General features: G+C 38.0%; 1 protein-coding gene across 3 annotated transcripts in view; it reads left to right on the plus strand.

Moving 5' to 3' along the window:
* Positions 1 to 16,975, plus strand: part of SEMA3E (semaphorin 3E) — a 236,695-nt gene that overhangs the window by 6,773 nt on the left and 212,947 nt on the right. The window contains exon 1 of one of the 3 annotated variants that reach the window (XM_072791346.1): positions 16,398 to 16,457. The exons of the other annotated variants lie outside the window; for them this stretch is intronic. Coding sequence (XP_072647447.1) covers positions 16,430 to 16,457 — 28 coding nt within the window. The 5' untranslated portion in view covers positions 16,398 to 16,429. Of the gene's footprint in view, positions 1 to 16,397; positions 16,458 to 16,975 lie in introns of those variants that run through there. 3 annotated transcript variants of the gene reach the window in all.

A 16,975-nucleotide genomic window follows, 5' to 3' on the forward strand; every position in this document is an offset into this window, starting at 1 on the left:
ATGAGGCCTGCTGGATGTGAATCTTGCCTTTGGCTATACTATCCCGAGGTCCTTATCTTTTCTGATTATGAATTTTCCTATCTGTAAAATGGAGTAATAGGTAATTGCAGTAGCCTGAAGGAATTGCACAAGAGAATGCAAATTAGCGTGGCAAATACTTGAGGACAGGAAGCTTCTCAGAGGTTATTCAGTAAATCAGAAGAAGTTCTGAGAGCATTCATCTATCCTGGTTCCCTTTTTTAATTCTAAAAGCCATCACGAGTTAATGATTAACTTCTAACTTAAAATAAGGGAGAATCCTTAATCGTTTAGTTTTTGACTTGAACACAAAGATTTCGGTTCATGAAATCCAGCTCTCGTTGGGGTGGGTGATTGGAAGGAAGAAGGGATATTGGCATCTCTCATGTTTTTTAATCACTGTAGAATTACTATTTTTTGATAGTATAAGGAATTAATTGGAAAGTTGGAACTTAAAGAAAGAGGACAGTTGAAACTTCACCTGATGGCACCTTGGTGACAGCAGACCAAAGCCACAGAACAAACTTAAGTTACTGACAAAGGTCGCTGTAGACCTCGCTTTGTAAAGCACTTAGAACTAATATCACTAAGAGCACTTTTAACACCGTCAAAAGTTAAACAAAAGTGTCCTATAGGCAGCTATCAGCCTGGCAGGTATTGCTTGTGCTGAAAGCGAAAGAAAGCTTTCCATTCTCCCTTCTCCTGGACAAACAGGTAAGGCAGCTGGTGGAGGGCCCGATTCCTGACCTCTTGGAGGTGTTCAGTAATGCTCATTGAGTGGGTTATAAAGAAAACAAAATGATGCAGAGCTATGTTTTTAAAAGGAGAGTCTGATGGGGGGTGGGGTGAGAAGTACCAAGGAAACGAAAGAATCCTGAAGAACTCTTTTGGCTCCGTTGGTAAGACCTGCATTAGGAGAAGGCCAGGGCTCTCTCTCCCTGTTGCCCTCCATTCCTCCCAGCGCTGAACTGTAGGGAAGCAGCAGAGCCTCCAGGCATCCTCCGGATGTGTTAGCCAGATTTGTGCATTTATTATCAAATCGTGGTGGTGGTGGTGTGATGGTGATGGTGGTTCTCCTCCTCCTCCTTCTTTGTCTTTGTCGTCTCCTCCTCCTCCTCCTCCTCCTCCTCCTCCTCCTCCTCCTCCTCCTCCTCCTCCTCCTCCTCCTCCTCCTTCTTCTTCTTCTTCTTCTTCTTCTTCTTCTTCTTCTTCTTCTTCCTTTTCTTCTCAGTTTACCTTTTGCTGCATTTGTCTTTCCTGGGTGATTACTACACACTCCTCCCATTTTTTCTCTTATCAGTTCATTCTTTGATCACCCCCACTGTGTTGCTGTCACCCCTCCCCTTCTTTTCCTCCTCCTCTGCCTTTTTTCAAAGATAGATTATTTTTACTTCTCTCCTATCTTAGGCCAAAAATGAATAAAAACATTCTTAGTGGATGGTATATATCTACTGGTCCTCAATTTACCTTCAATATTTGTTTCATTTTTGTGATCTAATTCAATGAAGAGAAAGGCATCTTTGAATTAAAGAAAGTTTAATTACACTCATTAGGCATTCAGAACTTGTTGAAATTCATGACATAGGAAATAATAAAATATGAAGACAAACAGCTTACTAGCCACCTGGAAAACATGTCCTCTTTGTCTAGCCTGTGTTTCTAGTGGGCAACTGATGCTGCCAAGGCCCCTTGTGACTGTGCCTGTGGGGCTGGACTGGGAAGGAATCATGGCACTCAACAGGAGGGGATATGCCTGCCTTCTGCTCTCTGGCTACCCTTGGGTTAAGTGTAAGCTAGAATATTCTTTATATAAGCCTATTTCTAGGCTATTTGGGTTCCTTTTCTCTGAGTTATAAGTTTTAATTCATTGAAACCAGAATAGAAAGAGGGTTTTTGTTCCCAGGATAGAGCAGAGGAGCAGCACCCCTATGGATAAGTCTCGGTGGTGATGTCAGGTAGCCAGACTAACTCCAGAACCAGAAAAGAACAGCAGCGAAGAAAATGAGGATGAATGAGGGGGAGAGTAGAGGTCAGCTAGGGACACTGAGCTTTTCCTTTCTGACCAGTTCCCTCCCAGGAGATGATGGAAAATGAGGAGGGCTTTAAATTCAAAGCTCAAGATTCACTGTGAAACTAAAGCCAAAGAGGAAATGTGCTGACAGCGTTGCATATGGCCATTCATGCCTCCTGACTGCTTTTTTCCTAACCCTGAATCCAAAAGTTTATTATGGACCATGTGATTTCTAAGATCCTTTCCAATTCTAGAATTGTAGAACTCTTTTCCTCCCCCTTCCTAGACCTCCCAGTGTGTATAATTTCTCCACAATACTTTCTAAAATTTTTATTAGGAAACAGTATGTTCTAGTGGAAAGAGTAAGGATGGACTCACAATTTTGAAATCCTGGGTTTGAACCTACAGTACATATATCCAATTTGATGCCACGTTATTCTTGCTAAATCATTGAACTTCTGAGGCTTACTTTTCCCGCAATTACAAAGGACTAATGCACACTATCTCATAAGATTATTGTAGGAAACTTAAATGTATCATAGAAAGGTGTATTGTGTTGTAATGGCTTATAATATTCCCTAGTTTTTGTAATTGCCTTTAAACATTTTAAGATTTTTGAGAAGAGTAATTTTATTTTGTTAATTAGTTTATTTTGGGGGTAAGACTTGTGGATAGAATAAAATGACATACTCAGATCATTCTTAAAGCCAGTAATTAAAGTGTTTAGTATGTATTGAATAAAAACAAAACTAACTTTTTATTGTTTTTGTTGGCTTTTGTTGGCTTCTCTGTTGTCAGAGAGACAAAATTATAAAGGCTTGCTTAGCTTTTTTAAGAGGTAGAGCTGCTGCTGAAAAATTCACCTGACGGAAGGCTCAGTTGAATTTCTATGAATTTACTTGGGATTTCCTTTTGTTCCTTTTCTGAACTAGAGTCCCAGAGGAGATAGGCATTGGGGTGCTATGCAGAGTGTCAGAGACTGGCAACATCAGCCACCCCTGGGAGCTTCTGCATCAATAATTCTGGTGCATCGGAAGCTGTGTTTTAACAAGCCCTTACAGGTGACTCAGTGCACACTCCGCTGGAGTGGGAGAAACACTTGGTGGCCCAGGTGGGATGACCTACAAGGGGGCCTCACTTTCACATTACTTTTTCATTGTTTTTTCCCCATTAGGTCCATCACCTATGTTAAAGGTGTCATTTATTCAAATTTCCAAATCACACCCCTGGTCCTGGTAAATATACTTAAATTCATGAGTATGTTATACCACTCTCTATTTTTTTTACTAGATATATATGTATATATCTATATTTTTATATATGTAAAATATAAATTAAATCTGCTGTGAATGATTATTGATGATATAAATTGTGACACATCATGGTATCATTGAATTCAGATGAGAAAAACATCTAATACTAGTGAACTGTAGAAAAGCATTTTGTAAGATTCCAGAATTACAGAACTCCTTCCCTCAAGGAAACATTTTCTTGGGCTAAAGATATTTGATCCACTTCATTTTTTGTTATATTTCCTGATCTTTTCCCTCAGGGATTCAGAAGCTTCTGTATCTTTCTAAGAAATACTCATTCAGTCATTCATGTATTTGATGACTACCTGTTGAGCTCCTTCCAAGCTTCAGATATTGACTGTCATGCTACGGATTTCAGAATAAAAAACACAGTTTTGTAATGTGATGCATTTCCTGGTTGGGATCCTGGAACCACAGTAGTTAAAAACTTAAGGAAATTGAACAAAGTGTGAGTTTTAGTTAATAATAACAGATCAGTATTGGTTTATTAATTGTGGCAAGTGTACCATACTAATGTAAGCTGTTAATGGGGGAAATTGGGTGTAGGTATATGGGAATTCTCTGCACTATTTTTACAACTTTTCTGTATACCTGAAACTATTGTAAAATAAGAAGTTTATTAAAACACACACACACACATACACACATACACAGCCCCTCTATTCAAACACTATTCCTGAGAATCTTAAGGGCCACTTTTAAGAAGAGACAAGTCATGATGGAGCAGGATTTTTTTTCTACTGAAAGTTAACACAAAAAACTTATGGGGGATCCCTGGGTGGCATAGTGGTTTAGCGCCTGCCTTTGGCCCAGGGCTCGATCCTGGAGACCCAGGATCGAATCCCACGTCGGGCTCCTGGTGCATGGAGCCTGCTCCTCCCTCTGCCTGTGTCTCTGCCTCTCTCTCTCTCACTGTGTGCCTATCATAAGTAAATAAAAATTAAAAAAAAAAAAAGAAAGAAAGAAAAAACTTATGGAAGGCTGGGGTTGGAAGAAGGAACCAGAGCACAGTCTTGGAGAAATAAGTAAGAGGAGTCTGGGCAAGAAAGAAGGAACATATCATCTATGCCTGATCCTGTCTTGCCAACATTCCTGCTGCCCTCCCACCACCATCCCATTGCATATGATGTGCTGTGTCTTCCTAGAAACCCAGTTACCCTTGGATATCTGAGTTCTGTGTTCATAGCTTTCCCACACACAATGCTCTGTGTTCATGCTCAATTAAATTGCTCCTATTTCTCTACGACTTTAAGCAGTTCTCACTTTTAGCATGAGGAAGAGAATTAATAGAAACTCACAAGTAAATTTTGAAAATTTTAAAGGCAATTTTATTATTTTATTGTTTGAATCCTTGAAAGCTAGTGTACTTTGGATATTTAATAAATTTATTTCATCATTTGCATTTAATGTATAGAATGTAATTGTTATGTTTACTCACATTAATGTTGCCAACCTGACTACTTTTGTTGGATGCCACATCTGTATAGGTTCCTAAGACAGATGGCACATAGTAAGATGGTAGGGCTTGACAGGGAGCATTCAGAAGTCAGGACAGTGGATGAGAATACTTCTCCTCTGCCTGTGCTCCAAAACATCAGGCCCTACTTTGGCTTCAGGTCTTCTATTTTGAAAACTTTGAAGAGAAATCCAGAACTGCTTTAAAATTTTTCAGGAAATATCTGTATATTATTGGAAGGCACAGTTTAAGGCTTTGCAGAGTGTGGTTCGAATTCATCTGGGCCATTACATGATTGATGTCACATTTCAAGCATCTTTTCTTCCCATTTGCTTCAGTTGTGATCTCCAGTGTCCAGTGTAGCATCGCATTCATTTCTAGAATGACGACCTATGAAGAGAGACGGAGAACGAATGCGTGAAATCAGCAACAAAGCAGAAAACAAAGGCAAGATTATAAAAGGGTAGTAACTTACTCAACACCTTTGTTTCTGAAGAATATTCTAAATGAACAAAAGCAAGAATGTTTGCTTTGTTTTTCTCACTTTACTCCTGTGCAAAGGTTGGTTTATGAATAATTTGACTATGTGGCCTTTGTTTTGTGGATTTATTGGTTTAAAAGCATGGCTGTAGGCAATAATATAGTAAGAAAAATAAACAATATTTACAAGTTTTATAGTTAAAGTTAGCATATGCAAGGTGCTTTCAATTTATTTCCCAATCCAAGTTAATTGAGAAAGAACCAATAAAAATTTTATCTTATTAAGATTTTATCTAACAAAAATTGACAGTACATTTTTAAATCGTGGTATCCTTGAGGTTTTGTTTTGTTTTGTTTAGCACCATACTAATTACTCAAATATAACACACCTAATCTGTAAGAAGAAATTGATGGACAGAAACAGAAAGGTTAAAAGTGAAAGTTAATTAAGGAGAAAGCACACATTTGTCACTGTCCCTTTCTCTTGTAAGGAGTAAATAAATATAGAAACAGGAAGCAACTGATTATTTTATTTTTAGAAACTAAAGTCAGATTGTCAAAATAAATATATAGGAGGTAGGATCATTTTAAGCAAGGTAAAAATAATATATTTTTAAAAGAAAATGTGGAAAGTAATGGAAAATAAAAGTGATTTCTTTTGAAATAACTCATCATTACTGATGAAACTGATAGAGCTTATTTTTTTCTTATCAAAAGAAAAAAAGGAAGAAGAAACTTCAAGTTTGACATTATCACAATGCATGAATGTTACACATATTTCTGTTCAGATGAATGATAATCTGACAGATACTTTATAATTGCTTAGAACGGGTACTAGAATATTGAGCTTGCTGACAATTTAAGGGTCTGCTTAAACTTGAGTTAACCATATGGTATATTCTTAGAATAGCCATACAACCCATGTTTAAAATTTAAACAGAAAAATATCTTTTTTCAAAGTCAAATGTTATCATTTTAGTTGATGTACTCAGTTATCCATATAATTGCACCTTTTGCTAGTAAGGGAACACAAAATATTTCCTTGTAATTTGTCCAGAATGAAGACAAAGAGAAGCTAGGACCGTGAAATATCAGAATGGATATTATGAGCCACCTCAAAATATCAATTACTATATTGTTACAATTATGAGAAGTTAATATGTTTAAACCTCAACACATTAATATGCTTTGATTTTCTAGTAATTCCCCGAAGCAAAATTCCCTTGTAACATTTAGATAACCACAGGAAGAAGAAAAATATTATAGTTAAGTCAATTATGCTTATAATTAAAAGAATGTAATTATATCTTTGTCATTATATTTCTCAGAAATAAGATAAAGTTATGTACTGGGCACTGCTTTTGACAGATTTTTTTGCCAAATGTTTTTTACTTGCTCCAAAATGTGTATGCCCAAAGTGAAGTCTGATGTATTTTAAGACTGTAAAAGAATTTTTCATATCTGGAGAACACAAAGGAAAGTCTCAAGACTTAAAAATCAATAAGATTAGACAAGAATTAGAATGAAAGATTAGGAAATTAATAATAATGAGAAAATCTGCATGCAAATAAAGCAGTAGAAACACATGAGATGCCTTTTATAATATTGGTCTCAAGGGAATTAAAATGCATAAAATACTAGGATTTTGTGTGCAGTTGTATTTTAGAATACATAATGTTGTTGACTAGGCATTTCCACACCTATATGGGTGAGCTTAACAGGAACTTAGAATGTCATTTGTCCAGTGAGTCTGCTCATACATACCCACGGCCTAGTTAGAACAGACCTTGATATTACTTTATTTTTCAATGTCCAGAATGCTGGTAATAGGAGTAAATGTATACCAAACGGATCCCTGGTAAGTTTTGCTGTCTTGGAATAAAACTCTTGCTAGCACAGGCACTGCTGGAGGCAGTGCTGCCCCTGTAAAAGCTTGGGGAATAATGCAGTTCTGTCCCCCAGTTCCGGTGCATTATACTTCTAAAGTTCCCCAGCCAGGCTCCAAGTTTCCACTCACACTGCTAGCCACCGCAAGTTCCCTTTGTCTTCACTGACTATTTTTTTCCTCTTAACAAATAGGCCCAGCTGCTACTGCAGCCGGTTGCCCACACTCCCCCATACTGCTCTCCCTGAGGATGGCAGCCAGAGCAAAGAATAACAGCTGGGATTGGCTTACTTTGGCATCTAAATAATTTTGGGTGGGTCCATTCCTAACTTTATTATTTCATTTAATTTGTATAATCTTTCCTTCTGCTGAACTTTAAAAAAAAAGGAGGTACATGATATTTTTCCGAAATGCTCTCTTCATCTGGCTGTGACTCTCCTACCTGGCTGCTCCGGACAAATTGGTTCATTCTGCACACTGTTAGTTTTTCCACTTTGAAGCACCATTTGGAAAACAAACGTTACAGAAACAAATTTATTCATGTGATACTGGACACATTATGTAACCTTTTTCTGACTCAATAGAAGAAAAATAAATATCACCTATGTCACTGATTGTGATTAGGATTAAATGAAAGAGCATTTGAATTCATTTAGAAGAGTGCCCGATGCACAGTAAATGCCAAGTAAGCATTGGATAGAAGGAGAGTCAAAGGAGACTCTCAGGGGGAGGGAAGGAACAGTGGAGAGCACTGGGAAGCAAGGGTAGAGTGAGAGGAGAGAGGGTGAGGAGGAGAAGGGAGGGAGAAATAACTGATGAAATACACAAAGTATGCTTATGCAGTTAAGACCAATGTTGCACACATAGGACTTTTTTTTTAAAAGACTTATTAATTTGAGAGAGAGAGCGTGCACGCGCACATGAAATAGTGGGGAGGGGCAGAGGGAGGGAATCTCCAGAGGCTGGTGCAGGGCCGCATCTCACAACCCTGAGATCATGGCCTGAGCAGAAACCAAGAGTCAGGCACTCAACCCACTGAGCCACCCAGGCGCCCCACACATAGGATTTCATATATCTTATTCCACTCAAAATGAAAATCAACACTTAGAAAAAGACTGAAGTTTAGAAAAGCTGATAGAATTTTACTTGAATCACAGAATTTTCTTAAAGATAGGAATTTTAGTGATTTAATCACATCCATGGCATCCGGACAGGTAGTCAGACATGATCATCACTTGGAATTTGTACACTCTCATGGAAAGGGAATTCACTACCTGATAAGGAAGTCCATTCCATTTTTTAAATCTTTATTTTTATTTTAAGAAATCTCAACATCCGGGCGCCTCGGGTGGGTCAGTCAGTTAAGCGTTTGCGTTCAGCCCAGGTCATGGTCCCAGGGTCCTGGGATGTAGTCCCGCATCAGGCTCCCTGCTCAACAAAGAGTCCGCCTCTCCCTCTCCCACTCCCCTCTGTTCACGCTCTCTTTCACACGTGTGTGCTCTCTCTCAAATAAGTTAGATCTTAAAAAATAAAAGAACTCTCAACATCCAACATGGGGCTTGAACTCACGAGATCAAGAGTCACATGCTCTACCAACTGAGCCAGCCAGGCCCCACAAGTCCATTCCATTTTTGAATGTTGTAATGAGGAGAAAGCATTTGCATAACTAATCCCAAATCTGACTTCCTGGGTCTTCCACTTTTTAGTTGGAGTTCTTTCCTCTCCTGACATAAAGTTGTAAGTCATGGCAGATCTCCAAATGCTTAAAGAGAGTTATCCTGACCTTTTGTGGTGGTTGGTAAACATTCCTCACGCCGGGGTTATCCCGCCTGAGGTGTCAGGGTTCCCATCATGCTCCTCTTTGTTAAGGCCTCACTTAAAAGGGAGCACCACGATCAATACTCAAGAGACGCCTGCCTTGTTCACAGGAGAGTGGTGCTGTTAACTGGCGACTCCTATTTATTAAAGCCACCTGAGTTGACAGCAGCTTGTTTGGCAAATATGCCAGCCTATTGGTTTATGTTGAGATTGCTGTCAGGTTTTCCACATGGACTCTAAGCCAGCGCTTTCCTTTATTTCACACGTGTGCTTTATTTGTTGAAGTCAGGAAAACCCTCTCCTACTCTCTCTAGTGTAGAATGTGAACCACAAGCAATGCAACAGCGTGTGGTGTCCTGAAAAGGACGTGAGCTCTAGAGTGTGACATTCCTAAATTTAAAGATTGTTTCTGCTATTGTGTTTAATTTTTCTTAACATCAGATTTTACGTTCATTATCTTTTGGAAACTATCTAGTTAGAACTGGCAAAACTTCTATTCATTATAGACATTCTTGTTTTTGTTTTAAATTTGAAATATTGTATAGGCTTTCTCTAGTGTTTGGAAGAAGGTTAACATACATTCAAGACAGTTTTTAAATTAGCATATATATTATGTATTAGCATATATAAAATATATGCTTTGGCTTTCGGGGAAGATGTAGAACAATAAATATCACTGCTGATTTTTTTCATAAACATTGCTGAGATAATTTGTATAATTATAGTTACGGAAAGCTTAATTTGAAATGCTTTAATATGAGGAAATAAAAGAACGTTTCTTCACAGCTAAAATAAAAAGGAGACTTTTTAAATGTCTGGACAATTTTTATTTAAAAAGAATCTGGAATGGTCACCCCAACAGAATGGCAGAATTAAAATACCACCATAGCTGTGACTGCTTGATTTTGTAACTTTAGTCTGCTGTCATTTTGTAGATTTGCCAGTCTCTCTGGGTATTTGTAGAAAGTACTGGGATCTTAAAAAATGAAGCATATGATTTTCCAGAAAATTTTGTTTCATTAACTCCTTGTAAGTCAACTAGTAAGCTCTAGAAAAATAATTCACTGAAGACTTTATATGTTAAAGGTATGTGTCACTAAAATTAATTTTTTAATGTTTTTTTAACCAAACTTCCTTGTGGTCTCTGTTCTGCTCTTGTTATGGGATTAACTCCATCAAGTGCTCTTTTCCTATATTACCAGTCTATGAGCTACTTACAGTTTCTTGGAATTTTGAATGTAGAAGAATGACTCTAATAATAGTATTGAGTCAGGTGGTCAAGTCCGAAAACACTACACATCCACTGCTTCTTGAGTCAGTTTCTATCTTTCTGGTCCCACTAATGCATTAATGGTCCATCTGCTTTATTACAAAGCCTCCTGACTAATACTTTCCCGCCAATCCAATTAACTCATCATACTACAGAGTTATCATTAAAAATGCAAATTTCACTCATTTCATTCCCCCAAAACAAATCTTTAATGGAAGAATATGCATGGCTTTTTATAGAAAATGCATACTTCTTGGCATGGTACACTAGGCTTCTCATGACCTGAGCCCTGTTTACTTTGTTTTTTTAAAAGATTTTTTTTATTTACTCACGAGAAACGCAGAGAGAGAGAGGGAGAGAGAGGCAGAGACACAGGCAGAGAGAGAAGCAGGCTCCACGCAGGGAGCCCGACGTGGGACTTCATCCCTGATCTCCAGGATCACGCCCTGGGCTGGAGGCAGCGCTAAACCGCTGAGCCCCCCCAGGCTGCCCGTGCCCTGTTTACTTTGACCCTTCTTCCTTGTTCTATATCTTTTTCTGAGTTCCAATCTCCAGTGATTCTGAACTCCATGACATTATGGGCCTCTGTCAAGCTTCTTCTTGCCGCCAAGCCTTTGTACTTAGCCTCTGCTTCCTAGAATGGCCTTTTCCTGCGTTTCCATCCTCCCCTCCTCTTCTGCTTGCTGGTAATGTCTGCTCATTTTTTAGGACTTGGGTGAGACATACGCCTTTGCCATCAGCCGTCACAGCAGTCCATGCATACTTTATAACAGTCATCTACGTTGTGTTACAGTTGTCTATTCATATGTTAAATTCACAAGGATTAACTATATCACAAGTATATACCTTAGTACCTAGCAAAGAGTAAGAACTCAATTAATAAATAAATGGATGAATGTGTTGTGTTATGGCCAACTGGCCATTTCTGGGTGTTCATTCTGAACAGCAAACATGTGGGAAAAGCAATACTTTATTGGCACAAAAGAATCTCTAACTTAGGAGAGCCATAAATAGTCTGTTCACAGATAATTCCAAAATTATTCGTAAATACGTTACCCATAAGCCTAATCATTTTTATATTGATAGTATACTTTTTTAGTGTTGTGAAAGAATACTTTTTAAGCACTACTCTACTTTGTATAAATTCCAGATCAGCATCTTTGGTAACATCTAGAATATGAAACAGCCTTTTAAAAAGCCCATCAAGCAGTGATTTACAATTTCCTCCTTCATAAAATCACTTAGTTACCAATGTACCCAAATTATAAATTCTGATAGAGGAAGTGGAAGCTTTTTATATTCTGTGACACAGTTATGGAAAAATATTTGGTGGGGTTGGTTTCATTCCTTTATGGTTAACCTCCTTAGGGCATTTATTAGCCCTCATATATGAAATGGAAATTGGTCATTCTCAAAGGAGGATTATACATAAATACTACTGCAAAATGGGAATTGTATAGGAACATAAAACATTAAAAATAAAAGTGCTGGAAAAGAATTTGACTACAAAAATACTTAAAATTATGTTAAGATTTGTTTTAGACTTTATATTTTTATTTAAAATAATAACTCAACATATATTTTAGAATTTTAACCAAATTAATTATTCAAACAGAGTATGAATTGGAATCTTTGAAGAGTATTTCTTGGCAGTTGTGGGATCTAATCTGGGACTTGAGGGATGGGTAGGCCTTCAATAAAGGGAGAGCAAGGAAGAGGGCATTGCAGGCTAATGCACAAAATCAAGACTGGTAAGGAAATTGTAGTGGATTTTTAGGAGAAAGCTGAACTTTCGCAAAAGGATACATTGAATAAGTATACAGGGGACAGTTTGCTAAGTACATCCTTTTTATTAGAAGATATTGAAGTGTGATAGATTGTGATTCTTGTAAAAAATAAAATTTCAAATGTAATTCCTTTTCCTATTCTGGCAAAATGTCCCATCTCGGACCTAGTTATCTCTAATAGGAGGTATGTCGTATTTCTACTGGCTCTATAAGGTACTTAAACCCTCTTTTTGGCATTTCCTACTTTTTGGTACTTTTCTTATGTAAAAAAGGTCATAACATGAATGCTAATTGTCCTAGCTACCTACATCAATTTTAGTAATAATCCATGTATTTTGAGTTTATCATGATGCCATTGTTTGAGATGCTTTTCTCTTTGCTCACAGTCTGTATACTTCACTTGTCAAAAGATTAAGGAAACAGACTCGCACATAATTCACAGCAGCTATTTACCCCCAGCTGAATGTAATTATTGAAAAAACAAAAGCAGAGATTTGGGAGGAACCCCAACAGGTACCTATCTAGTTCATGGTCTAATCTGTTCAAGGGCAGAGATGGGACCTGCCACAACACAGGTACTTACTGAAGACGTGGTTTTCTTTTCTTAATCAACTTAATCCATTTTACTACCTCTGGGCAGGATTGTTTAAGATCCTTCCTGATGAAAAAATTCCATTTAATGAATAAAGCTTTCAGGAGAGAGATTCTACAACAGCTCTTAGAATTTAGGAAAACTCAATGTTTTAGAAAGCTGACGGAAAACAATTCTTTATTATATCTCAGGGAGCTCACCCAGGCTTCTTCCATTTAAGACCATTCTCTCTAGTGTTCATTTCTCACATAAGACAGTAAAATTGCCTTATAGTTGCTATAATCTGCCTTCTGGTGGGAAGGTGTGGGTGTCTGTGTGCAAACCTCTCTCCTCAGTGGTGAAAACAATGATGAAGATATACAAAGTGTGGCGATTAATAATGTTAGTCTTTTTATGACCTGAGAAGTTTCATGTAGTTTTAACCTATAAATTGCCTTTCCTTAAAAATAGAACTACTCTTCCCCTGCCAACTTCTAGGAGCCCCCACTTACATCCACGTGGTGATTGCCCACATTATGGTACAACCCACCTGAGCCTGTTTTTTTTTTTTTTTTTTTTTTTAAATTTTTATTTATTTATGATAGTCACAGAGAGAGAGAGAGAGGCAGAGACACAGGCAGAGGGAGAAGCAGGCTCCATGCACCGGGAGCCTGACGTGGGATTCGATCCCGGGTCTCCAGGATCGCGCCCTGGGCCAAAGGCAGGCGCTAAACCGCTGCACCACCCAGGGATCCCGAGCCTGTTTTGTTTTGTTTTGTTTTCCCTCTGAGCTATAGTCCAAGCTCTTAAATTTTCTGTAAATTTTTGTCATCATTTTTTATCTGTCTCCAGGCCCCTCATGCTACACTATGTGCCAAGTAAGGAGTAGAAAAACAATATGGTATGAACTGAACGCTATCTCTAACATAATGTGTACGAACATTTTAGGACAGTTTAGAGGAATCAAATCTCAAAATAAGGGTAACAGAAGTGGTAATTTCAGGTTACCTGTAGATATAAAAAGTAATAGATGCCACAGAAACCCTTACAACAGTGTGGGGCAGAGAAAGTGCTCAGTTAATATCAGCTGTTGTTGTTTGCTGCGATGAGGGTAGCACTGGTGGTGGTATCTGGGTACATCACAGCAGGATCTGTACCTTACTTGTTTTTATCTCCTGCAGGGAATATCGTGCTTTGTTCTACTCATAGGCATATTCAGTACATGTATGCATACATGGATCCAATAAGCAGGGATTGATTCAACCAAAAAATTCTTTATGTAAGAATAATTGTTAGAAGTTACTTAAGCATTTAAATTGTTGTGAAGTACTATTTGAGCTGCTTATTAATCTTTTAATTCTTCATTGGTACCTGATAGAATTGCACATCCCCGCTTCCCCTCGGAAGTTAGCATGGCATTGTGATTTGCTTTGGCTAATTAAATGAGGTCAGAATCGACACCTGCCACTTTTGTGCAGAACTGGGATCCAGGAGACCGAGAGTGTGATTTGTCACATTTCCTCTTCCTGCTCAGCAGTCCCAAATGCACCTGCCAAGATGGGGCCTCAGTTACCTGGGTGTCAGAGTTCTTTGCTAAGCCCAGTCCCACTTGAAAACCTGCCTTGGGGGGCAGCCCGGGTGGCTCAGTGGTTTAGCGCTGCCTTCAGCCCAGGGTGTGATCCTGGAGACCCGGAATCGAGTCCCACGTCGGGCTCCCTTCATGGGGCCTGCTTCTCCCTCTGCTGTGTCTCTGCCCCCCCCCTCTCTCTCTCTTTCTCTCTCTCTCTCTCTCTCGAATAAATAAATAAATAAAATCTTTAAAAAAAAATAAAACCTGCCTTGGATATGTAAACTGAGTCTGAGATTTCCAGCATTGCTGTCTATTGCAGAGTAACCTGCCCTTTCTTGACTGACGATTGGCAACACATTTATTTGTGAAGGAAACATTTTTGCTACTAGACATGACTAAGCAAACTATTTTCTCCACACACACATAAATTACCTTCAGGTGTCACTCCCCATAACTGATTGTGCCGGGCCAACTTTCTCTACACTAAATGTGGTGAAATTCTTTCCTTACAAGGAAGAAACACAGCATCTGTTGTATTTGCACAGGAAAACTGCTTCTGGCTGGCTGTCCACAGTGCTGAATTGGAAGCAAGATCTGGCTGCCTGTGTATCTCGAACGTTAGCACTTGGCAGCAATGCGAGCAGCTAGCTTACCTGCGTCCCTGTATCTCACACTCCCTCTCCTGTTGTCCAGTGCAATGCAAGGCACAGAATGTAGTGACCTAACTTGTGACAGGTATAATCATCAAATAATCACTGGGGATTATGTGGGCCAACAGAGCAATTCTTCTCTCAGTAATAGCAAGAAAAACTAAAAGGTGGAGAAAATAACCCTCACTGCCATTCCTCTATCCCACATACTTTGTTCTTCAGCGAGAGATTCAACAGTATTTCTGGAATTCTTATTTCTCAATAAATGAATACTGTTTTGTATTTTAAATGCTTTAAAAGATGTTACATCTTTAGAAGTCGTCTTAGGTGTATTTTTTTCAGTAAGTGATTATAAAGAAAGTTACATTGTTTATTCTCTAATAGGACTAAGACATTAAGATGAAATACATATAGTGGAAACTGTGAGATATGTGAAGAAATTTTGTTTTGAAGGAACTGCCTTTTAAAATTTGCACCATCCTCAAGAGTTTATCCTTAAGCTCTTGAGTTTATCCTTAAGTATTCCTAAAGTTTATCCTTACTCTTCATTTTGGCCCAGGTCTGGATCTCAGGGCCCTGAGATCGAGCTCCACAGTGGGCTCCGTGTTCAGCAGGGATTCTTTTTCTTCTTCTCCCTTTGCCCCTCCCCTTGCTCTTGTGTGCTGTCTCTCAAATAAATAAATAGTAAATCTAAAAAAATTATGACAAAATTGAAATATGGATTGTAAAATACAAAAGAATATTAAATGCAGAAAATAAAATAATCCTAATTCAAAAGCCTTGTTAATTGTATTGACGTGGGATATTTTTAGGCCTGAATTCTTGTCCTCATGTTAGAGTAAGCCTGTTTCTCTGTGTAAATGGAGCTCCTTGTTAGTTCGATTTTAGATGACATGAGTAAAGAAGGAGTACTTTCTGAAGACAGTAGTCATTTCATATTGTTTTGTGGTTTACAGTGCTCTGTTTAAAACAGCATGATATTGTTAGGCCTATTTTAAACAGTCATACAGTCTGATTCACAAAGGAGAATTGATCATTCCTTCCCATTTTTAAAAAGTTTGTGTATTTTAGATTTGATTCTGTATATAATTTACTTATTGAAGGGAGGATGGCAAGAAGGGCAGGATACTGGAGGACACTAAAAGGCACTCTCCTTTGCTTTCAGGTTATGAGATAATTATGATGATAGGATGCTTCTTCCAATGTGAATAAAACTTACTGTTTTTATATCTACCATATGCTTGATGATGTAGATGGACCATCTCAATTCCTCCAATTATCTTTATATTATTATTTGTATTTCATGAATAAGCTAAATGAAGCTCAATTATTTAGGTGCCTTGCCCATCTAAAGCCATGTAGATATTAAATGACAAAACTGAATTCAAACCCAGTGTCTGTTCTTTCTGAATACAACAAGCTGAATTATGGGTGTAGTTTTGAAGGATTATTTTCACTTAGGATATCAAACTGTCTTTCCCCGTGGTACGTAGATTAGTCTTCATTGTATTTTTCTACGTGAAATAATTGACTTTTTATAATACTTATGTTTTAAGGTTGGACAGATCTTGTTGAAGCCTTTCTACATGAACTCTGAAACATGGCTTCCAAAGAACTTGTTCCTCACGGTAAGAGGACACTTATCCCAGAAATAGACATTTTTGTGTTTTACCTCATCCCTAGTGACACTGGAGTGCTCTGTTCTTTAAAATCCAGTGATTAAAATTAGACAAGGCAGGCTTCAACTGCACAAATACACAATTATCGAAATATACTTTGAGCATTACGAAGGCACTGGGGACTGAGCAGTTATTTTGTTTGCTTATTTTTTCATCAATTGAAAACATAGTTAAGTTGTGACCTTGGGTATTTCGCTACCTAAGACTCAGTCCTTCATCTGTGAAATACATCTCCTGTCTAAGATTACTTTCTGGATTAACTTAAATATTATATTTAAAGTTTAACTTACTGTGCCCATCAGAGTAAAACCTTGAAATTATAAGTATTTACTGAAAACATGAGAACGTATCTTAAGAAAGGAACTGTGTCATCACTCTGCTGTAGCTCTGAGGGAAAATATATATGTATGCATTAGTTATTAAGTAATACTCTGAATAAAAATAAACAAAGCAGGTTAAGGAGACTA

The sequence above is a fragment of the Canis lupus genome, chromosome 21, assembly GCF_048164855.1.
Source record: "Canis lupus baileyi chromosome 21, mCanLup2.hap1, whole genome shotgun sequence".
NCBI classification, from domain to species: Eukaryota; Metazoa; Chordata; class Mammalia; order Carnivora; family Canidae; genus Canis; species Canis lupus.